Source organism: Anopheles maculipalpis, chromosome 3RL, assembly GCF_943734695.1.
Source record: "Anopheles maculipalpis chromosome 3RL, idAnoMacuDA_375_x, whole genome shotgun sequence".
NCBI classification, from domain to species: domain Eukaryota; kingdom Metazoa; phylum Arthropoda; class Insecta; order Diptera; family Culicidae; genus Anopheles; species Anopheles maculipalpis.
The window spans coordinates 85,755,326-85,777,345 of NC_064872.1; the positions used below are offsets into that span (position 1 = coordinate 85,755,326).

At 45.8% G+C, this 22,020-nt stretch overlaps 6 protein-coding genes across 8 annotated transcripts in view; 2 read left to right on the top strand and 4 right to left on the bottom strand.

Moving 5' to 3' along the window:
* The window catches only part of LOC126563457 (uncharacterized), a 420,587-nt gene that overhangs the window by 304,495 nt on the left and 94,072 nt on the right, over positions 1-22,020 (bottom strand). The gene's annotated exons all lie outside the window — the stretch shown is intronic.
* Positions 1-22,020, bottom strand: part of LOC126561112 (gamma-soluble NSF attachment protein) — a 487,575-nt gene that overhangs the window by 270,424 nt on the left and 195,131 nt on the right. The gene's annotated exons all lie outside the window — the stretch shown is intronic.
* Positions 1-22,020, top strand: part of LOC126563195 (cold shock domain-containing protein CG9705) — a 186,540-nt gene that overhangs the window by 60,911 nt on the left and 103,609 nt on the right. The window lies entirely within an intron of this gene.
* Positions 1-22,020, bottom strand: part of LOC126562375 (arginine kinase) — a 310,846-nt gene that overhangs the window by 59,846 nt on the left and 228,980 nt on the right. The window lies entirely within an intron of this gene.
* LOC126562415 (probable malonyl-CoA-acyl carrier protein transacylase, mitochondrial) lies at positions 152-1,374 on the top strand. Its single transcript, XM_050218925.1, has one exon. It carries the CDS (start codon positions 172-174, stop codon positions 1,357-1,359), a length of 1,188 nt encoding a protein of 395 aa, XP_050074882.1. The 5' UTR covers positions 152-171; the 3' UTR covers positions 1,360-1,374.
* Positions 2,387-22,020, bottom strand: part of LOC126561392 (uncharacterized transmembrane protein DDB_G0289901-like) — a 35,571-nt gene continuing 15,937 nt past the window's right edge. The window contains exons 5-6 of the mRNA XM_050217506.1: positions 4,351-5,959; positions 2,387-4,178 (exon numbers count right to left, since the gene is read on the bottom strand). Coding sequence (XP_050073463.1) covers positions 2,387-4,178; positions 4,351-5,959 — 3,401 coding nt within the window. The remainder of the gene's footprint in view (positions 4,179-4,350; positions 5,960-22,020) is intronic.

A 22,020-nucleotide genomic window follows, 5' to 3' on the forward strand; every position in this document is an offset into this window, starting at 1 on the left:
ATCAAAGGTAAACAATAACAAACAGCACGCTGTTTCTAGCGCTTTTTGTCACTTTGACGGCAACCGGCTGTCAAACCAGAAAATTGATATAAACAACACGTTCAAAATACGATTCCCGGAAAAGCTTCTCAAAGAAGTCACTTTTTTCCCATTTTTTTCTTAGTTTTCGTTATGTTATTTCGTGCATTTCACCGTAAACTCCACCGTACACTCCGTCTGCTCGGAACCGATGCGAAAGTACCTCCGGTCGGTACGGAGAAGGTGAAAGAACTGCTGGAAAATGCGGCAACCTTCGAGGACATACAATCTGACGATAGAAAAGATAACGAATGGGCCACCCTTCCGTACGTAGCCGGTACCTACATTAACCGCGACCAGTCCAAAAAAGCCATTCGGCCCAAGGTAGACCCACGGGAAACCAACGTAATTCTTTTCCCCGGTCAGGGCACGCAGTACGTAGGAATGGGCTCGAAGTTGCTAAAGTTCCCCGGCGCCCGTGACATCTTTGCCCTAGCGAACGAGGTGCTTGGATACGATCTGCTTAAAATATGCATCGAAGGACCAAAGAGTAAGCTCGACCAAACGAAATACTGTCAGCCCGCAGTGATGGTAACATCCCTGGCCGCACTCGAACAGCTACGCGAGGAGCGTCCGAATGCAATCGAAAATTGTTTCGCAACGGCTGGCTTTAGTCTGGGTGAGCTGACCGCGCTCGTGTTCGCCGGTGCCATACCCTTCGACAAGGGGCTACGGTTGGTGCAGATCCGTGCAGAAGCCATGCAACTTGCGAGCCAACAATCGAAGGGTGGCATGGCTACGGTACTGTTCGGAGCGGATGGACGGATAGGAGAAGCATGCAAGGAAGCACAAAACTGGTGCATCGAGAAGGGTATCGAAAGTCCGGACTGCCGCGTAGCAAACTACCTCTACCCCGGTTGCAAGGTACTGGCCGGCAATGAGGAAGCACTCCAATTTCTAGAAGCAAATGCGAAACGTTTCAACATACGTCGAATAAAGCGGTTGCCTGTTAGTGGTGCATTCCACACGGAACTGATGCAATCGGCGGTCGAACCGTTCGCTGCAGCATTGCGGAAAATACGCATCGAAGATCCACTCATCAGCGTGCACTCGAACGTGGACGGAAAGTGTTACAAGAATGCGGGACACATTGTCGGCCAGCTGCCGAAGCAGATTGTGCGGCCGGTCAAGTGGGAACAAACGCTGCACATCATGTACGAACGGAAGCAGGGTGAACATTTTCCCCGCACGTTCGAGTGCGGACCTGGACGAGGTTTGAAGGCGATCCTGAAGCAGGTGAATGCGAAGGCATGGGACACGACGTTAAATGTGGAAGCGTAGTCGACTGGGGACGAGATCAAATATAGGATTTAGTTGATAGAAGAATAAAAAGTGAATGTAAACAATGGAATCAGATGTTTTTAAGTTTTTTTTCAACAGAATTTTAGGATGCTTCAAGTACTATAAATGCTTGGTCTGTCCTTAGCAGACCTTAGTCTGTTGCAGAAGGTTTCCATACTGCTTGGAGAGTCTTGTACTGTCTCGCTTCACCTGAACCAACCAACAAACTCACTGTGCTCCCCGTCGTCTTGTGTCGATCGTGGGGTCGTCGACGAATACCTGCCGGCATTCGCCACCGTCAGGATATCTGATTCTTCTTACGGCTCAGCAAGCTTGTGGTTCATCCTCCACACTCTACGCTTGAACACACCGCCTAAGATGGTCTGGAGGATACGTCTCTCAAACACGCCAAGAGCGATTGCATCCTCCACTCGGTTACTCCAAGACTCGTGGTCATAGAGGACCATTGGATGAAGTCTAGAAGTTTTCTGGATCACAACAGACGGTGAAGGTCCCAGTATGCACGATATCCCTGCCCAATACGCCCTCTACCATCTCGAGGTAACCGCCGTCAACTAATAAGGTGTTTCCCAACCGGGCCCTATGACGGGTTGATCCTCCTACAATTCTTGCTTCTTCACGTTTGAGTTGTATGCTATGGCTGCTCTCGAAGGCTCAATGAAGCATGTGGACGCTTGTTGTATGTGAAATATTCTAAAACATGTCAAGAAAACACCTCAATATACTAAATTGAAATTCTTTTATTTGTATCCGATAAAAACTACATATATTTACATCAACAATCGTCCATTCTTGTTTCCTTTTTCTTCGACTTCTGCGCCCTGTCGTTATTGTTAAAAACAACATCTCCTATATCGTAATCTAATATTTTTTGTTTTTCTGTCCATTCGAATCGTTACAAAATAATGTCGCCAAGTTTCGCAAAAAAGTGAAACAGTCCTCTTCCCCCTACTTCTTCCTCATATACCGAAACGGCATACACTACGACAGACACCAAAAATAAAGTCTAAGCCGGCAGCAGATCAAAATCATCGTTCACGTTCACCATCGGCACGTACGTATCGTCGATGATCGGTTTCGCCTTAAACTCGCACAGCGAATGCTCCTTCATCTTCCACTCCCAGTCCATTTTCTGGACCGCGTGCAAGCTTTCCGCCTCGTTGTGATGGCGCAACAGCATCGCTTCCTTAATCTTTTCCCACTTGTCGTCCACATCCTGCAGCCAACTCAGAAACAGCCGCCCATTGTACCGGCTTCGTGCGTTCCGATCTTTTTCCTCCTGTTCCGGCGTAATAATGTTGTACACCTCCTCATCTTTCAGTATGGTGCAGACGGAAAATGGGAGCGATTGGTTGGCGAGTGCCCGTGCCGCACGACCGTGCACGCGCAGTATTTCCTGTTCAACGGCCAGCACCAGTTTTTCCTTCTCGACGATGTGCTGCATGCGCAGTTTGTGGCGTTCCTTTTCCTGCGCCTGGAACATATCCTTCAGCGAGGGCGGCAGGGTGGCCGGTACCTGTACGTTCGGTTCGGTCGGTGTTTTACCGGCCAGCGCATACGTACAGCGGTTCATAAGATAGTCTTTGAAACCTTGCGGAGGTTTCGGTTGCACCGGGAAGAGACTCTTCTGGCGCCGTTCGATCTGCTTGCGGATGTTCAGATACATCTGGTAACAATTGGTGATCGGTTGATCGTGCGGATGTACGTCGGGTGTTTCTTCGCGTGGTTCCTTCTTCTCGTCGGTTGTGGTCGCACTAGCCGCACTGCCGCCCGATCCAACCGTGGCTGAGGAGGAAGTAGCGTTGGAAGGTGCCGTTCCGGAAGTTGCACCGGACCCGGTCGTACTAGCACCGACGGAGGACGAGGTAGAGGACGATGCGGACGATTGTTCTTTGCTCGTTTTTATTTTACGCTTGCGCGGATGGACGGAAGTTTCCGAGGTGGATGAGGAAGAGGATGAGGATGAAGAAGAGGAGGTGGAGGATGATGAGTTGGTGCTTTGTACCGCACCTGTGCCAGCTGCTTGAGATTGCGAAGGAGGACTGGTGCTGGTTGTAGTCGATTGACTACCTGCTGATGACGTCCCATTGCCGGAAGCTCCTGAATTGGCATTTGATGCACTGGGTCCGTTACCGGAAGTGGATGATGGACCATTTCCACCACTGTTAGCTGCACCGGTGCTTCCAGTACCAGAGCCATTATTATCACCCGATCCACCACTAGTAGCGGTACCTGTGATCGAACCACCCGAACCTCCTCCTGATCCGCTACCGGTTGTTCCACTCACACCGGACGGACTCTTCGGGTTTCCATTCGTTCCCGGTCCCGCACTGCTGCCACTACCACCACTTCCAGCCGCTGTTCCACTGTCTCCTTCACCACCTGTTCCTGCTGCTACTGCCCCACTACTTCCAGGGCTGTTTGCTTGTGCCGAACCCGAACGACTTCCTCCATCGGCTCCATTCGTTCCAACCGTTCCTCCACTGCCAGTGGCCCCCCGTTCCGCTGAATCACATCCACTAGCATTGGATAGCGGTGAGGGTGAACCACTGTTACCCTGCTGTTGCATCTGAGGCGACGAATTGTTCGACCGATCGACACCGGACGTGTTGCCATCCTTGGTGGAACTGGTGCCGCCACCATTGCCACCACGGTGCGAACTGCGCAGGACACGTTGCTGGGTGCGTTCGTCCTTGGTACTGCCAGTCTGGGATGGATTTTTCTCATCCGAGCTTTTCGAGTCGGCCGGACTGGCACTGCGCGACGATGTGCTTTCCTTATCCGCCGTAGAATCATTGCTAAAATGAGAAGAAAAATTACTTTTATTAGCACAATATTTGGACTATACGGCGCAAGCCGTCATACTTAAAATAAATAAATAAAAAGTACAATGTTTATTGTTGTAGGCAGATGGCTACTCTGCCCCGCCATTGTTTAAAGAAAAGAAAAATGAAAACAACCCATACGTACCTATTGGAGGATGCCACCACGTACGGTAATGCGGCATGATTTCTTGTCGAGGCGTTCTTTCCATTCCGTGTGTTCCCACCGGCCTCCGTATCACCGGTCGTATTCTGCTGCGGGATGACAATCTTCAACGGTGGAACTTTCGGACCACCACCCCCACCGGAACTACCTCCAAATGCGGACTCTCCACTGTTCTTCCCACCGGCACCATCCTCCATGCCACCCATCGTGGCGTTGCTACCACTTTCACCGTCACTATCATTGCTGCTGCTCGTGCCCGATGATCCACCCTTGCCCGCCGACGAAGATCCTCCTCCTGCAACCGACACACCGCTACTGCTAGCATTAGCTCCTGCAGACGATGAAGAGCCACTGCCAGAACTCGCACTGTTACCACCCGTACCAACCGCACCACCCTGCGAAGGTTTTGGGCTAGCGCAAGGACTCTTGCGGTCTAACGCATTTTTACCCGACAATCCGAGCGTTTTCGAGGATGGTACACCGGTCGATTTTGTGCCCTTATCCTGGCGTGGTGTTGAACCACGATTTCCACCCGTACTGCTACCGCTCGATTTACCGGCCGAAGAAGTAGATGATGACGATCCACCACCGCTTCCCGACGAAACGCCCGAAGAGGCAGAGGAACTATCCTTTCCAGCACCACTACCAACACCACCCAGACCGCCGAGTGGATCGATCTCTTTGCGTTTCTTACGCTTCGTTTCATCCTCATTCGTAGCGCCGCCACCAGCGTTTTCATCTGCGCCATCGTTTAGCTCCGCAAAGGGACGCTTCGGAACACCGGAGGAGGAGGTGGAGGAGGAAGGCGTTGTGGATGATAAGCTACCGGAGCCGCCTGATGATCCAGCGGTACTATTCAAGCGATCGGTTCCTGTTCCGCTACCACCACTCGCTGCATTCCCACTATTACTGGAACCACTGCCCAGTCCGTGGTCAGTCCCGATCGTGCTATTACTAGCACCGGAAGAAACAGCCGAAGCCGTCGAAGATGTCCCATTCGATTGTCCGTCCTTTTGTGCTTGCTTTTCACTCCCTTCCGTTGCGGATTGCTGTTGTGTCGAGTGCTGCGCTTCGTCCCGGGACTGTTGCGTTCCCGATGACGGCACCTCTCTACCACCTTCACGTCCATGTTCTTGCGTGCCGTGTGTGGACGATTCATTGTCATGGTGCGAACCGGATGATTGCTTATCATTTTCGCCCAATTTTTCTCCAGCCGGTACCTTCTTGTTTGACGAACTTTCCTTTTCATCGCTCGAACTCGAGCTGGAATCTTTCGGTGTGGATTTAAACTCGTAAATATCATCCTCGTCTTTATCCTTGTTTGAGCCTGCGCCGGTACTGCTGCTCAATCCGCTAGTGACGGCTCCGTCACCGGGATGATCGGTGTCCTGATGAGTGTTGCCCATCGTCGTGTTACTGCTGCCTGTGCCGTGTTGTGTTCGTTTGCTCGAGCTGCCGCCTGATCCGGAACCACCACCGGTTGTCGATCCCCCGCTTCCACCGGTACTGTTGCTGCCAGCGTTCTGTCCACCACTAGTATCGGAGGAAGATGATTTCTTCAAATGCTGCCCGTGCCGCGAGACGGCATTGTCTGGAGGAATAAAGGAGGAGAGGAGAATAGCAGTTAATATCAAATACTTAAATGAAGCCCATGTTAGCGAGTGTGTGAAAGGAAGATTGAAGTTATTGGACGATTTTACGACTATGCGTCACCCAAGACCGGGGTACTTGTAATAATGGTTTATACGAAACGATAAAACATCCAGTGCTTTCCGACCGATGCTGCCGCTGCAAATGGCTATTTTTCCTCACAACGCCTAAACAACAGCGAACGTGTGCAAATCTTTATCACTAAACAGTATTTATTTTCCATCCTAAACCGAGACCTTCGTCAAGCGATAAGTAGACCTTCTTCTGGCTGGAGAATTGTTACTGTACATACACACACAAAACATTTAGTCACTGACTGCCGTCATCGCGAGCGCAATATCCTCCCCAATAGTGTAATGGGGGCAAGCAAGCAAGCAAACACACACGCAGAGCAACAAAACGGTGGAACCGATTCCACGTGACGGCGGAACCCCCGACAACGTTGATGAAGAAACCGCAAACTTCTCGCGCTCTGCCCGTCTGGCTCGATATAATATACACAACATAAACCCCGACCGACCCGACGAAGCGATAATATTTGTTCTATTTTAGCGTTTTCTTTTCTTCCAAATGCCGCCCTTTTACTGTCCACACACACTCTCTCTTCGTAAGGAAAAGTTCGATGGCCTCGTGATCGAAAGGAAAATATTTAATGTGTCTTCATCACTCCCCGGCACGCGTATGCACTTTTTATTCACTGCGAGATGCCACACGCAAGATGGAGATGAAGACCGAGGCCTCGCGCGTACTTGGGTGAGATATAATGGTAAACCTTGCGTGGGGGGGTCTATGTGTTCCTCGTCTGCTGCCAATCGTTTTTATTATATCGCCAATCGATGGATTTTCTGCCGGGTTTGATGTTGTGCCACCGATAATGTTGTCCATCCAATCTGAGTATCAATCTCGCTAGGATCTGGCTAGTTCTAGCTGCAGGATAGAGGGGTGGGAAAAATGGAGAGGCTTTTATTGAGATCTGTTGGAGGGTTCAGTGCCTTCATTAAATCCATCATAAAGTGATGGCCTTCATAATGAGGTTCCCCAGACAAACGCCGTCTCCAAACGAACTATAAACGGGACCAAGTGATTGTTATTATGAACTTAAACTAATCCATCCTGAAATGCTTTTGCTCAATCTCTTGACTGGAAAATGAATTCCGTCAAAACGCAAAACCGTTCTTGTCATAAACATCAGCTCGAAAAAAGGGTTTGTTTGGTTGGTGTTTATTATCAAACATATTTCCTTGCTGATTTAAAAACGCGCCATTTTTGTGCGGCACAACATACAAAGGGGGGGAATAAACACGCATTCCCATAAATCAACGAAGTTTTATGTTTTTCAGGTTCGCGTTTAAATTCGTCAATTTCGCCGATTTTGCACACGCTATCGCACATTATTTGCGATCGATAGTCGCTAGCAACGGTCGGCAAAAAAAAAACGGCCCCCTGAGACGCGATCTTTGAAGTGATCTTTTTCTTAGTTTTGAAAGGGGTCGATGTTTGTGTTTATGGCTTAGAAGATATTCTTTTTTGCGCTAGCGAAGACCTCCCTGAAGGGGTAAAAACAAGATGCCACACAAATGCTGGCAAGAAGTTTGAGTCCTGGATTCTGCTGCCGTTGCTATTGAGCTGCTGCTGGTACATTCGTTTCACCCAAACGAACATCACACCCTGAAGGCTCAGAAAAAAAAAAAACATTGCGTTGCATACCCTCCCATTCCCTCCATTCTCTTGCCGCCTGCCCTAGACGCTTTTCTCTCCACCAGGCAAGTTCCAAGGATCATCTCGGATCACCACCGTTACGGGTTGAAGTTTTACGACCCGCGGTAGAAGCAGCAAAATGAAACCGGCGAAACGGTTTCCCGATTCCTAGGAACGCTCAGCCGGAGCTGCAAAACGTCGTTTGTCTCGAACTATTCGAGATGCGCTTTTTAAAAGCTAACCATTTTATTGCCCTTACCGTGGAGCGCCGCATTGTCGCGAAGGAAACGGTTGTTAAGGAAAAAAAAAACAGTAAAATGCACCAACCAACCACTCCACCGTGGTCGTTAAACTTTGCGAAAGGTTGTATGCTCTTCAGTGGCAAGCGCACACGAGGAAGGCAGTACTCACGGCCGAATCGGACGATGGAACGGGTAAAAGCCAAGGATTTGCTTCCAAGGAACCTTTCGAGCCAGGTTGAAACGGTTGAGGTTGCCACCAGGTTGCGAAGAATTCGTCTTTAGTTTTCAAGAAACGTTTCATGTCCGCAGGCTAAAGCGCGGACATGCCCATAACCTAAGGACATGCGCGACTTAATGATGAGCACTATAACTTTTCGGGGGCAATTATAATTTTCTGTTCTGTATGCAATTTAACAACAGATTTAAATTATTGTAAGTAAATTGGCATTCCAAACGCCATTCCACCATCTTTTCATTTAACGAATTCTTTTCCCAGCTAACACCGAACAGTGTCCAGAGGGAACTAAATCGCAAGGAACTACAATTATAAAGTAGTAAAAGCAAGGAAATTATTGACTAAATATGTGTTATTATCGAGCCGTTTGTATTTCGTTAAGCAGAAACGTTTCATAACTCCGGGTAGAAGTAAGACATGCGCCTCATATCCCAAGGACATGGACCTGGTGCGATTTAACTTTTTGAACTCTCTCAACAACCCAGGAATAACGATTCCCTGTACTTGGGTGCAATAAAAGGAACAGATTAGTGTTGTTAAATAAGTCTGTAATCAATATAAATTCCAGCCAGGTTGTGTTTAACCTTTTTAACGAACTTATTCCTTTCCGCGAACCGACTGTAGCTAATGAATCCTTGAGATTTTTTCCAATTATACGCGAACGGTGTCCAGTGGATTAGGCGTCATCATCTTTTACAACTTGCTATCTGGCAAGCAACACACACACACACATATTGGCAAGTTTTTATTACACCCCTCAAGCTATCGATTCTTTCGCAGATGCAATAACTGCACGACCCCAAACGCCTTGGCACTCTTCTTATCGAATGCATCATGGCCGCTCTGAACTTCAAGTTCCAATAGATTTCTTCATCTCGAAAGCGTTGCACTTTATTGCACACCTCGACGAATCGTGTTTCTGTGTGACTGATGGGATCACGGTTTGTGCTTCCGACCATATGTTACACCTCGCTTTCGCGAACGCTCCTAAGAAAACCAAAAACGATTCGTCCCAAAAATCGAATGATTGCACGAACTGCACTGCAAAGCAATGGTGGAAAATTTTTACGACATCATTTTGCACAAATTAACCGGAACCTTTGCAGTGGGCGTTTGCATGGAGAGATTAGAAGGAAACCTGGACACTATAGGCAGTGCAAAATGAAATAATACTGCAGTATGAAATGCGATGCTCATGATGCGATGCCCGGGTGCACTAACTGGAATGAAGCGACACGGCCGGTAAAAGCATTAAGTTATACGGGCTGGGGAGGTAGGGAGTCCGGATTTATGATGCTATGACCACCATGGCCACCGTTACCATCACCATCACCGTGAATCGTGGACAGGCACCAGCTCCACACATCGATCCACCTCCTCGTCGGCAGCCAGAGGAGAGGGGATGGGAGAGAAGGTAGCAGAAATAATAATTTAATTTCATTTTATGGACGCGTCTACGGCGCGAGGCTCAAATTTGCATAACATTTGAGGGATGGATGGCCTTTTTTGTTCGTTCTGTTGAATTCGTGTGTCTGTGAGTGCCTTTCAATTTTTGGTTAAAGTTTTTATATGAACTTACAGAAAGGAGCGTTTGTGTCATATGATCATGATTCAAATTATTATAATTTTAAAACTTTTACTTTTACATAAATAAAAACATGAATGAATAAACAAACAAACAAATAAATAAATATCCAAATAACAAAATTATTTACTGAAGATCGAATAAATTTCCGTAATTTTAAACTGCTTTTGTCCTAAAATGGGCCTTGTAATAGCTCATGTTGGTACTGTGTCCTTGGTAAAGCAATCCATTTCCCATCGACATTTCAATTATCAACCCACAGATAGACAGTAAGTTGATCGATCCGGCAGCAATTGGTTTGAAGAACCATATCGACAACACACAAGTCCGTACTAACGAGAATAAACATTACTTGCCACGGGGCAAATCTCGAGGCTCACTAGTACTTCCCGCGAATGCATTACACACCACCGAAGGCGCGCACAACCAAGGGTTTTATTCCTGTCCCGAGCCGCCATAACAACAATTAGAATTTCTTTGGAAAAAGCTGGGCGCCAGTGCGTCGTATCCGATTGCATTGAATCATAAACACACCACCGCCCCCAATCATCATCCCCCATCGAGAATTCGAACAGCAAAGCGGTAGTAGTGTGAGTGTTAGCCATTGTCCCTCAAATACCGCGCGCCATTGTTTGTCATTAGTCCGCGAGGGCTCTCGAAGTCAAAATGAAGGAAGGAAACGAACGAAGGAGGAGGGGTGCGCAACACTGCTTCGCAAATGTAAACAACGATTGAATTAAAACATAAATATCATGCTCGAGATATCTTGCGGCACCACCACCGCCATCCGAGGCCCAGAAGACGCGCCGCAGCAGCACTAAAGGGCAAAGAGAAATTGAAAATGATCACTAAGCACATAATCATTAGAGCAAACCTACCCACCCAGTCTAGCCTAGGGTGTGGGTGCCTCTCTCTTTAATGCTTTTTTTGTATCTTTCCATTTACTACCAAGTGCTTTTTTACTGTACGGAAAAAGGAAAAGAAATTAAACTAAACGCACACACAGCACAGCACAAGCACAAGTTCCATAGTCCGAACAGTGTGAAATGTAACCGACCAACCCCCCGCTTACTGTAGCCATGGGAGCCATGGGGTCTCTAGCACAAGCGGATTGGAGAAAAGCTACCCTCCCCCCCCCCCCCCCCCCCCTTGTCGTGTTCATTCCCCCCGACCGTGTGCACTTGTCGCGTGTGTTTGCTTCCGGTGTATTAGCGCGTTGTTGACGACCGATGGAGAAGAGGTTCTCGGCTAATTCCCATACCTTACACCGTGTGGCCTCGCTACTTGTGTGGGCCCTTAGTGGGTATGCGGATGTTGTTTTTTTTTTTGCCTTACAGTCGGGCACTGTCTAGTGAAGTTTGCGTTTAATCTGTCGATCGTACATGTGGTCGATTTTGTTCTGTTGTCAAGCGAGCGTTTAGTGCAATTATTTTAAAATTACTATATACTGCTTTCTGTTTTACATTAAACGGAAACGGAACGAATTTCTTAGGTTCCTTTTTAGTTTCATGGGGAAAATTATATTGATGTAATTTACTGTAACTTTGTCGCTTTTATTCTGGGTAGTCCGAAGGAAGAGTCGACAACGATGCAGATTTTCAGACGGCAAGATCGGGGTTTAAATCCTACCTCTCTAGCGGACGTAGTTGGACAGAACCTGGACCTTGACAAAATTCACGAACTCGGCAGAAGAAGTCTCGGGCTCGAAGTATTCTCCGAGTCCGAAACGATCGGCCAGGCATATACCACTTAATGGAAGACAGTAACGCAGGACAGACGATGCTTTAAGGGATCTGCCGTGAAAGAGAGCCGTGCCTGATCAAGACGCTCATCAAGAAAAGGCAGCAAAAGCCTCAGACTAGGTTCAGTATTATTTTTTACATTTCTTTGTTAAGGCTAGAGCCTACACATTCATATAAAAACTATTCTTGCTGGGACCCATTTCTCCCACGAATAATCAGATCCTCAGCATCTTCTTTAAGAATCATTTAAGTCTTTTAAAACGAGTATTATTTACAATTGATTATGACGGTCCAGTGCCGTATTGAAAACGAGTATTATACCACGCTAGTTTTTTTTTTACCATTTTTAAATCGCTCCATCTTTCCAGTACTTTTAAGTACTGCAGTTTAAGCACAAATAAAAAAGCTTGAGCGAAGGTAAACCGTGAAGCGAAAGCCTCTATCATCCTGAATAGAAAAAGTTTCCTCTTTACTTATTTTATCGCATCCGACTATTGCTACTGCTGCTACTGCCACCATAACTGAAGGAAGCAACATTGCCAGTTTACCGGTTCTTTCGATATTTTTGCACCATTCACCACTCCTTGCCTGATAAACGCCACCACAAGCACAAAACATGCAAATTTAAAGCAGAAAACTTTACCAATAAAACAAAAGTATATTAACCAACTTTAGGCGCGTGTACACACACACACACACACTCGGCTGCAACTCCAGCCAACTCGCCCAACAGCCGCCACTATCTATCCACCGGGAAGACCGGCACGATTTTGCAAATCCTTCGATTTGCACGATAGATTGCTGTCCGCCTCTCGTTTAGTCTCGGCTGTGCGTGCGTATGTCTTCGATTTTTAGGGTCCTTTCGCTCTTTATCAGCAATAAATCATACACTCAACAAGCACTTGTCCCGGACTCTCACCGCGTATTGGGAATTGCAATCACAGTGTGTACACACACACACACACACACACACACTCGTGCCCGGTAGTTTGCAAGGACATGGCAATTTTGAGCGAAAGATGTCGGGTCGCCGCCACCGTGTTGTGTGATCTTGTGGGCAAATTTTATGTACGGAACTGGCGGCGGCTAGCTATGCGCAATAAATCACACTTCATTATTATGACGCGGCTCGATTCATGCATTTATATCACCCGCACGGTCTCGTTTTCCGAGCGAGAAAGGAGGTTCCGCACCATTGTTCATGTTCATTTTGGGGTGATTTTTCTAAGGCTGCCGTTTTTCCACTTTGCGAGTTAATTTTCCACCCGTCGGGGCGGTCTTTTGATATTTGGGTTATTACACACAAAATTAGTGCTCAATCGTCCGGAATGGTAGGTTTTAATTTTCGGTTTCAAAGATGAAGACTGATGATGCTTAAATGGATGCAAATAAATGGTGGGAACAGAGGAATTTCACCATTTATTATGAGCTTTTGTCGAGTATGTTTGATGTTTTAAAAAATCTAAAATAAACAGATCATGTTTAAGGTTAGGAAGAGAGTTCTCCCGCTTATAGACGCATTTTTTGATCTGCTAAGACGCAGGACATGGATCTTACCCATTGTTGTTGTATTGAGTTTTGAAGTCCCGTAAAGGTTAATGTGGGAATATGACGATTTGTTAATAATTGGTGATGTAATAATTTCTGTTAAAAGTGCAAGAGAAGCCCAGAAGATATAATATATTTAACCTGTTCTATATATAAGTCAGTGCACAAGCAATAACGATGGTGTGAGCGAGCTGTAAACATAATCTAAAAGTTTATTTGTCGAAAGCAAACGTCAGGAATTCTACAATTTCAAAGTCTCTTTGGCAAAAGGTTAAAGAAATAAAACAAACATATCATTAGAGTACAGACCTCAAACACATATAGACACACACACACGCAGACGCTCAAAGCTTGTTAAGATTCATTCATCCGTGGTGTAAGACACTTAAATCTCACAATAAACAGTTTCCAGATGCCACCAGACACCAGACACACCATTCACACCACTAGCAATATGTCCCCCGTGAGATGTTAGTACCACCAAGGCAGGCGTAACGGATATTCACATTGCCCATAGTGGACTACTTTATCGAACTAAGGAACCCTCCAGTCGGCATCGACATTTGGAAGGGATGTAAAATATAAACCAGTGGAACAAATTTAGGGCACTTTCAGATACTCGTAGTCCCCTATACAAGCTAATCGGAAAGCGAAACATGCGGTACGTAATTAAAACAAACACAGTCTCTGGCTTTGCGGCGTAGCGGCAACGCCACACAGTTCAACTTCAACTTCAAGTCATCGTTTTTACAACGGCGCATTCTGTCTCCCATTTTCCCATGGGTGATTTGTCTCTTGTTATCCAAAAGGGGCGAACGCGAACAGAAAAAAAACGGAATGTACACGAAATCACTAACCACTCGTCGGGTGTCAGTGGGGTCCATCCAGTGCGCCAAAAGCTCTTAACGCTCCGCTCTCGCTCTCGAGTTTGAAATGTGTAATACGCTGGAGTTTTTGATTTTGATTTTACAGCCTGTGCCGTAACTTTGCAGACGACAGGTTTGTTTTACACAAAGGAAACCGAGAAGTCGCCGACACTCGCGTCATACATGCGGTTTCGATTTGAAGAGCACCATCAGGAAGCTGAAGAGGGCCATTGCCGGCCATCCTCCCACCTCCAACCTGCCCAGAGGATGGAATGGTAAGAATGTCAGTCAAGTGCATCCTGTGCAGTGCATCGAACGTTCGATTGCATTCGTCGGGAGGCGGCAGAATTGTGGGCCCCCGAAGGAAACAGACCATAAACTTACCGGGCAAGAAAATCAGGAATCCGTCGAGGGGAGGAGGGGGGGGGGGGGGAGGAAGGCGAGTACGGTTTGGTTGGCAATGGTCGCGGAATATCCCGTGCGAAGAGTTGCTCTACTTCTATATGCTTCTTTTGTGGCGATAATAAAATGGAATTAAATGAAATCGAGACCGGAATAAATTGGCACAACCGAGCACGGACGGAACAAACGAGCGACAGAGCGCGCGCGCGCGCGCCCCCAGTGCCATGTGACGGACGACGAAACGGTTCTCCCCTCCAGTACTTGTCCCCTCCCCCCTCCCCCCCTCCACAAACTCTACCACCCATGGTGGGTTGTAACTGTGGTCAAACACTCCACAGAGCGACCACGTAAAGCAGCAAAAGTCACATATGAGACACATTGTATTACCCGATCCCCTTTCTCGTCACTATCGACCCCAACCACACATGCCCACCATTCGCGAGACCCACAAGGGTTGGGTTGGGTTGTCCCTGACACGAACAAAAAGAGCGAAAAAAGAACATTTGACCAACCGAAACTATCAAAATCCAGCGGAATAAAGTTTGCATTAACTTTATTTTACTTCTGCTTTGTTTTTTGGACCGCGTAACGCTTTTAATTTTATAACAAAAATAAAGCGAAAGAAGTGTTTTACACCCGTTTCATCGGTGGCAGTAAAAACCAAAACTTTCTAGCCGAAATTAAATTATAAAAAATATATATATAAAAGGCTAAATAGCTTAACAGGGCCATGTTTGGATGCATGGTTTAGCAAACTTATAAGGGTATTGTTCAATAACTTTTTGTTATTAAATTATTAGAATTTATGGTGACAGTGGCGAATTGATATGTGCTTACGATGGGGAGAGAGGTCCGTAATCACCGATTGCGTAAATCATAGCAAAAATGTGGTAGCTTTAATGCAACACAGCAGTTTAAAATACATTCAGAGGGCAGCCACATCCAGAAGCGAAACCTTTCAAAAATAATTAAGCTACAGGACACAGCAAATGACCGCTCAGTTTTAGCAGAAATCGATGTGCCCCAGCTTACATATAAAATCAATTAAATATTACAGTAATGTGGTAAGCAGGACGGACTATGCAACAGAATAACGTTATTGAAACTAAAGAAAGAAGATCTTAGCTGCAAAACATTTCAGCCAGAGTTGTGCAAAATAAACTAAAATTAAACGGAGTGTACGGAGAACAATAATTGTTTTACTTTTGCGCTTATAGAAAGGTTTATTATGATACAACACACTGGCAAACAAGCGCACTAAACGGTTACATAGCGCGAGAGTAAGTCAGAAGAAACACTTGCCTAGAAAAGAAGAACAAATGGCTTCCGCCTCCGGAATGGAGCGAATGGACGTAACCATCATTACAACCCCTGGATGGAGCCAGCCACCACACGACCTTACACACCTCCAACGAGGGTTAGGACAGAGAGGAGGAGAGAGTACGGGGGGACGTGTGTACTATTTATCGCACTTGCATGTGACTGCTCCAACTTACACTCACCCTTTCTAATGTTCGCTTTATCCCTCAACTCCCGTCCCGTCAACTAACACCGATTGCCCTCGCTGGTGACCCTTTGGCAGTGCAGTTTTGCAGCCTTGATTAAACAAATATGCACACTAGACACCGTACAACCCCCGGTAGGTACAAAGTGTCCCCCTGGTAAGCCTTGGGCGCTCCTAGAACGAGAGACACAGACGGACAGAAACGGAGCGAGTAGAAACGGCTGAGCACTGAGCCACAATATTGCCTGTAACTCGCTGTCTTGTGTCTAAGTGTCCTCGCGCATATGGGATTGCTTCATCTAGCCTCTGTGGCTACAATACTGTTCCCGATGACAGAAATGGATATTAGTCGAATTACTTGCCATTATTGTGAATCTGGAGTTTCCCGAGTGTCTCATATTAATACCAACAAAGTGGGATGTAATTTTCAAACAAACTCTTGAAAGATGACACCATCATCGACCATTACTTTATAAATTATAAGCAATATTACAGCAAGCAATAGCAACATTTCATACACTGCGTTACAGATGATCTAACACTGATTAGGTTGTGTTTTGTGGCTACCAATCGATACTAATTTAAATTACACGATTTCCTAATTAGTAATCAGCAGAGTCATATGACAAACGAAGCCGAAACGGGCAGGGGACATTGCGTGTGGTGTAACGCTGACTCGAAATTTAGCACGGCGATGATTTGCGTTCGACATCCTGACCGTGGTTCTCTCTCGATTTTGTATGTTTACTATACTTTTCACGTACGTAGCGGCGAATCGTTTTACTACGTGTGCGAGGTCGAACCAGATTACGTTCAGATTCACGGCTTGCGACAAGACAAGGTACTAATATGAACAGTGTGACCAATCAATGGAAAAATATATTTTGGCAACTCCACTGTAGCGCTTTTGTAAAGCCTTTAGTAAATGCAGACAATAAGAAAACCACATATCACTTCAATTATTTCAACCGATGTTACTGCCGATGTTTCATTTTTATAGTTAACGGCATGATAATAGAGCAGAAAGAAATAAATTGGCTGATTGATAACCGAGAAAAAACAAGAATTCGTTACAGTAGTTGGCCTTTTTTTCAACTTGATTTGTTGATTGGTGCGTGGTATTATTTCAGCACAAGTATTGCAAATAATAAACAAGGTCGATCGACACCGAAAAACTCCGTCCTTAAAATGAAGGATCATTCAACCTCCAAAAGATCTCCAAATTTCATTGGAATGCATTGTTGTTCGAATATTTTCGGCTCAAGATCTCGGTAGCTTTCAACAGACAGACGATTTACTTCCAATAACTTATCTTACTTTTCTCTTATATATCTTTATTCTTTGTCGACGAATTAGACTCTCATTGGGGGTGTAAAGTCCGGACGATGGACTTGTATAGCTTTACTACAAGATTTACCAGCTCTCCTTACATTGGAAGGAAAATTTGATAGAATTTGCATCACTGTTTTTGAAGCAAACTCATGAGAATGTCACATCCCGACTATTCAAACTGTTTAGGTTCTTATGGACATTCACGTAGAAAGAAGAGATTGAATGAGGTAATGACGAACTGACTGACAGGCCACAGCGCTCGACCAACAGCTGATTATAAAGACAATAGTATTCTATAAATATACAATAAACCTTATTTGATAGCTAGGTTTTTTAGTTTTTAGCTTTTAAATAAGCTTCACCTACAAAGAACTCTCTATTATCTCAAGGGCAGACGAATCAATTGTTAAAATCTACTTTTAATGATCTCAAACTTTATCACTTGCCGCCTGCCATGATCAACCTAGACATCTATGCACAAGAATCATTAAACTGTGAGCGTCCGAAGCGTGCACAAGTGGCGCACAATGTGAAATTGAAGAGAAAAAAAAGCATTTGTAACCAGACCAGCACTTAGATGACGATGGGAAAACCCTCCTGCCATCCTGATCGGGGATGACTTATGATGGGATGGCTCAGCACACACACACACACACACCGCTTTTGTTGACAGTTGGGAGAACGCGTGGCAGCTAGTTACAATCGGCTACTAACGACGGCGGCAATCTGGTGCTTCTTGTTTGCAAACACACTTCAAAGTCCACAGACAGTAATTAGATGATAATAAAGTGAAGCTGTGCAAACAGTGTTCTGCTACCCAGCACTCTGCCGGTGATGCATTGCCCGTAATCAGCGAAGCTTTTGCGATTTTACCACTCCGAAAGACGATAAGCTGCTTCCTAGCCAGTTCGTGCCGTGGGCGAAAGAGGTAAGGCTCATTTATTTACCTTTGCTTTGCGATGCCGAAACCGTGACCGGTCCGTCACTCCTTGGTGGATGATGCGGTTGCTGCTGCTGCTGCTGCTGCTGTTGCGATAAAACTGCAGCCGGTGCTAGCCCGCCACGACGCTGCATTATCTCGAAACCGATGTGGCGTGGATCGCTTTTGAAGGTTCGTATCGATCGTGTGATAAGCAAACGCGCAGCAACGAGATGGGGATCACTTCCGCGCTAAGGGTTACGGTTTGCAGCAGCAACGAGCGGCGTACAGAGCGAACACAGCAAACGCTAAATCCATTCGAGCTTGAGTGAGCTTGTTACGCGCAGAAACACTTAATGAACGGTACCACTGTGTCACCACACCTTCTGGTTGATAGTGGGAGGAGAATCGCTACCAATCAGTCCACCATCGGAAGCAATGTTTCATATGCTGTAACACGTGACACAACAACGGTGGTGCCCATTGCGAGCGTGTCACACACACACACAGACCGGTGGCTGGTGAAACGATACGCTATTAAACACTACATTAGCACACTTGTTGGCTGACAATGGGATGTCGGATAAGAAAAGGGCAAACGTATGAAATGGCACATCTGTTTTCATGATTGAAGCACACAAAAGAAATTAGAACATGAAAGCAGTACGAGGAAATAACATGCATCAGTTTTGAAAAACATTGTAACATATATTAAGAATAGTTGGAGCTACACTTGGATTCTATCATCTCGGGAATTAGTAAAGTTGGAGTGTGATAAAGGGCGCTGGAGTTGGAGTGTGGTTAAGAAGAAACCAAAGAAAAACACAACTGACAATGACAACGAACGATAGAATAAAGCATAGCTCCATTTGTTGATTAATAAACACATACAAAACAGTCTTTTTAAACAAGGAAAAATAACAATCAAAAGCACACTAAAAACATGAAAACAACATTCAAATCAAGTGGAACATTCCTATCAACACGTTGGAACACGATCAACACGATAATCTAATTAAGTTTATAAATAACTATAATTAAACATCTCTTTTAACAATAAAGACCTAACCCAACCGTTTCTCTCTAGCCGTATCCTTCCACCCTTGAGGGCAACACCAGCCCATCACAAACGACGCCGCTCTCTGTGCACGTTTAACTGCATTATATTTTTAGCATCCCAGCAGTTTCCAATTTTAGTACGATTGCTATTTTGGGGGCTGCTTTTTTCCTCCCCCTTTTCGCATCGATCAAAACATCTCGGTTCGCTATTACCACCACGTTACACGTGTTCAAAATCCGATTCGAAAGGTTGGCTGCGTGAATTGGGTGTGAGTGAAAATCAATGGATTTTTCCAGCCCGTACTACTTTGCCAGTGATAACTTTTAACCTTTTACCCACAACAACGACGTCATGCGACACCAAATCAACAAACACACACACATACTGCGCGATTGCTATCCTTCGTTAATAATTCCATTTATTATACCGCTGCCATCGTCGGCACCAGGATCAGACTCTATCCAGAGGCATACCCACGGATATTCGGAAGATCTGTCGGGATGCGGACAGGACGAGCAACAAGTACCGCCCAGCATCGCAACTGCCATCATTTCGATCAGCTTTTTATCGGTTTCTATTTCTGTTCGGAAGTGGATGTTCGTTGGACGCGACCACCTTCACCACTATTCGTCTGCGCTGGAGCGGGAAAGAGAGACGAGAGGCTCAGGATATTACATCACTACTCAAGCATCTCAAGCGTAAAGGTAAAGGCCCCGGAGGCGATCCGGAGCGCAAAATGAATCGCAACTCTGGGCCCCCCCATTCAGGCGCGAGTTTGCGAGACCGCGCCCCAATCGGCCGAAACCACCGTCGATTCGGAAGCCACCAACCCGGGTGCTGCACGTGCTGTTGAGCTAACTGAAATTGCACTACCGTCCAGAACGGGCCTGCCAGCAACACACAGCAAACTCGTGGCTTCGCGCTCTATACCAGAGCTGAGCATCTTTCTCCGGTAATGATGTGTATGGAAAGTTGAAATGAAAAGTTGGGTTGGTGATACAGTGGGTGTCACATCTTGCTGAATAAAGGTCAAATAAACGACAGCTTGAGATCGATCTACAAGCAGGCCGATAGCTGAATATCTGTCCAGAGTTCCCTCGCAGCGAAACCCGGTGGAAAGTTTGACGAGAAAATCATACACCTTGTACCATATGAATAAACGAAGTCTATTGACACAACAGCTCGGTATAGGAAGGAATGGAACGTTATTGTTGTCGGAACAGTACAACAACTCTTGGTTAATATTTGAAATAAAAATAACCCAGGAAAGGCGACATGGAAAAGTGTAGCAGTAGGATCGATTGAGACACTCACAGGCACGTTGAAGTTGAATGTTTCATCGTGACTAAAGCTAACAAATAGATTGAAAAAAGTGTTGTTGAATTTTGTATAATATTTTTTGTTTTCTTAAAAATATCTTTAGAACAAAATATCATCAAAAGAAAAATTCCGCGATACGCGAGACTATAATCAATAGATATCGAAACAAAACGCACAGGTCCAACACCATTCAATGTAATTGCCGATTCATGCACGGTGCTGGAATATAATAAACTACTCTAAAATAATGAAGACACAAATGATCCTGCTATTTCAAACATTTTTCAAACCTGCAACCCAACTGCAGCTTCGTAACGCACACTAATAACCCACACGGCCCATCAGCCAGGTGTAAAAAGCCCATGCTGACCTCGGCTGAATCCCGCACCACCGCAATGGGCGATTGGCAATAAACATGCCACTCTATCACTATCAATTAGTCAAGATTATGTAAAACAACTACCCCGATGCAATCGGATGCAACTGCAGTCGCCGGCCCTCATGACGATTCGAGTGCGAGGAGTCCGATTGTCGTCAGCTCACTGTCGGTCGGATGGGCAGCGAGTTTGCAAGCATTTTCTTTTTTTGCTCCCTCTCTTTTTCTCCCTCGCTCGCCCCTATATCAAAGGGCCTCTGACTGCGATGAGGATGGATGGATGGGCGAACGCTGAGCACCGTTATCGGACGCAAAATGCAAAGAAAATGTTTGAACAAAATAAATAAACGGCATCGGCGCGAATGTGGCGCACATCTGGAATGCAAATGAACGATCACGTGCGTGCGGCCGTAGGAAACAGTTTCAATTATCGCACTTACATGATGTTAAAGTGATTTTAGCGATAGAAATGGTTACAAACGGTGCTGCTGCCCATGATCGCACACAACACATTAAACGCTGCATATATTTCCTGTCCACCACAGGTGTAAAGTGTGGTGCTCCGTTGGTTGGTGATAATTCACATCATGATTATTCATCTTTGTAGATCGGTTTGTATGCATTCGTATGATCGAGTGGTGCATTCCGGAGACCTGGCAGCTCAATGCATCAGCGCACCAGCACTACTTCAAACAGCAAAAACCAGCACATCAATGCGTTCGTTTTTTTTTCACATCTTCCAATAGAATTTGAGCCCGATCGTAAACATTATACGGTTCGGGACGAAAATAAACAGATAAACAAACAAACAAACAAATAAACTTCCTGTTCCGTGCGCGGTTCTTGCTGGCCGTTGCATACCTAGACAGCACACACACACAAAAAAAGAGGAACGAAACTTCACTTTAAAAAGACGAGCAAAACAAGCAACGAAATAAGAGAAGATAAAAAAGAAATGCCAATCTACTCGCCCCTTCGTGTGCAACTGCACCCGTGCCTTCCTGTGCAATGGGTGCGGTTGCTGTCGCTAAGCTGCCCTAAGCAGGGCAAAACTATGGTCGCTATTGTCAAACTCGTTCGTTAGACAAAAAAGTGCTCTAAACTGTCAAGTTGGTATAACAAGTCAGATCAAGATTCTTCAAGAGGAAATGAATGTGATAGATACTGCAAAAA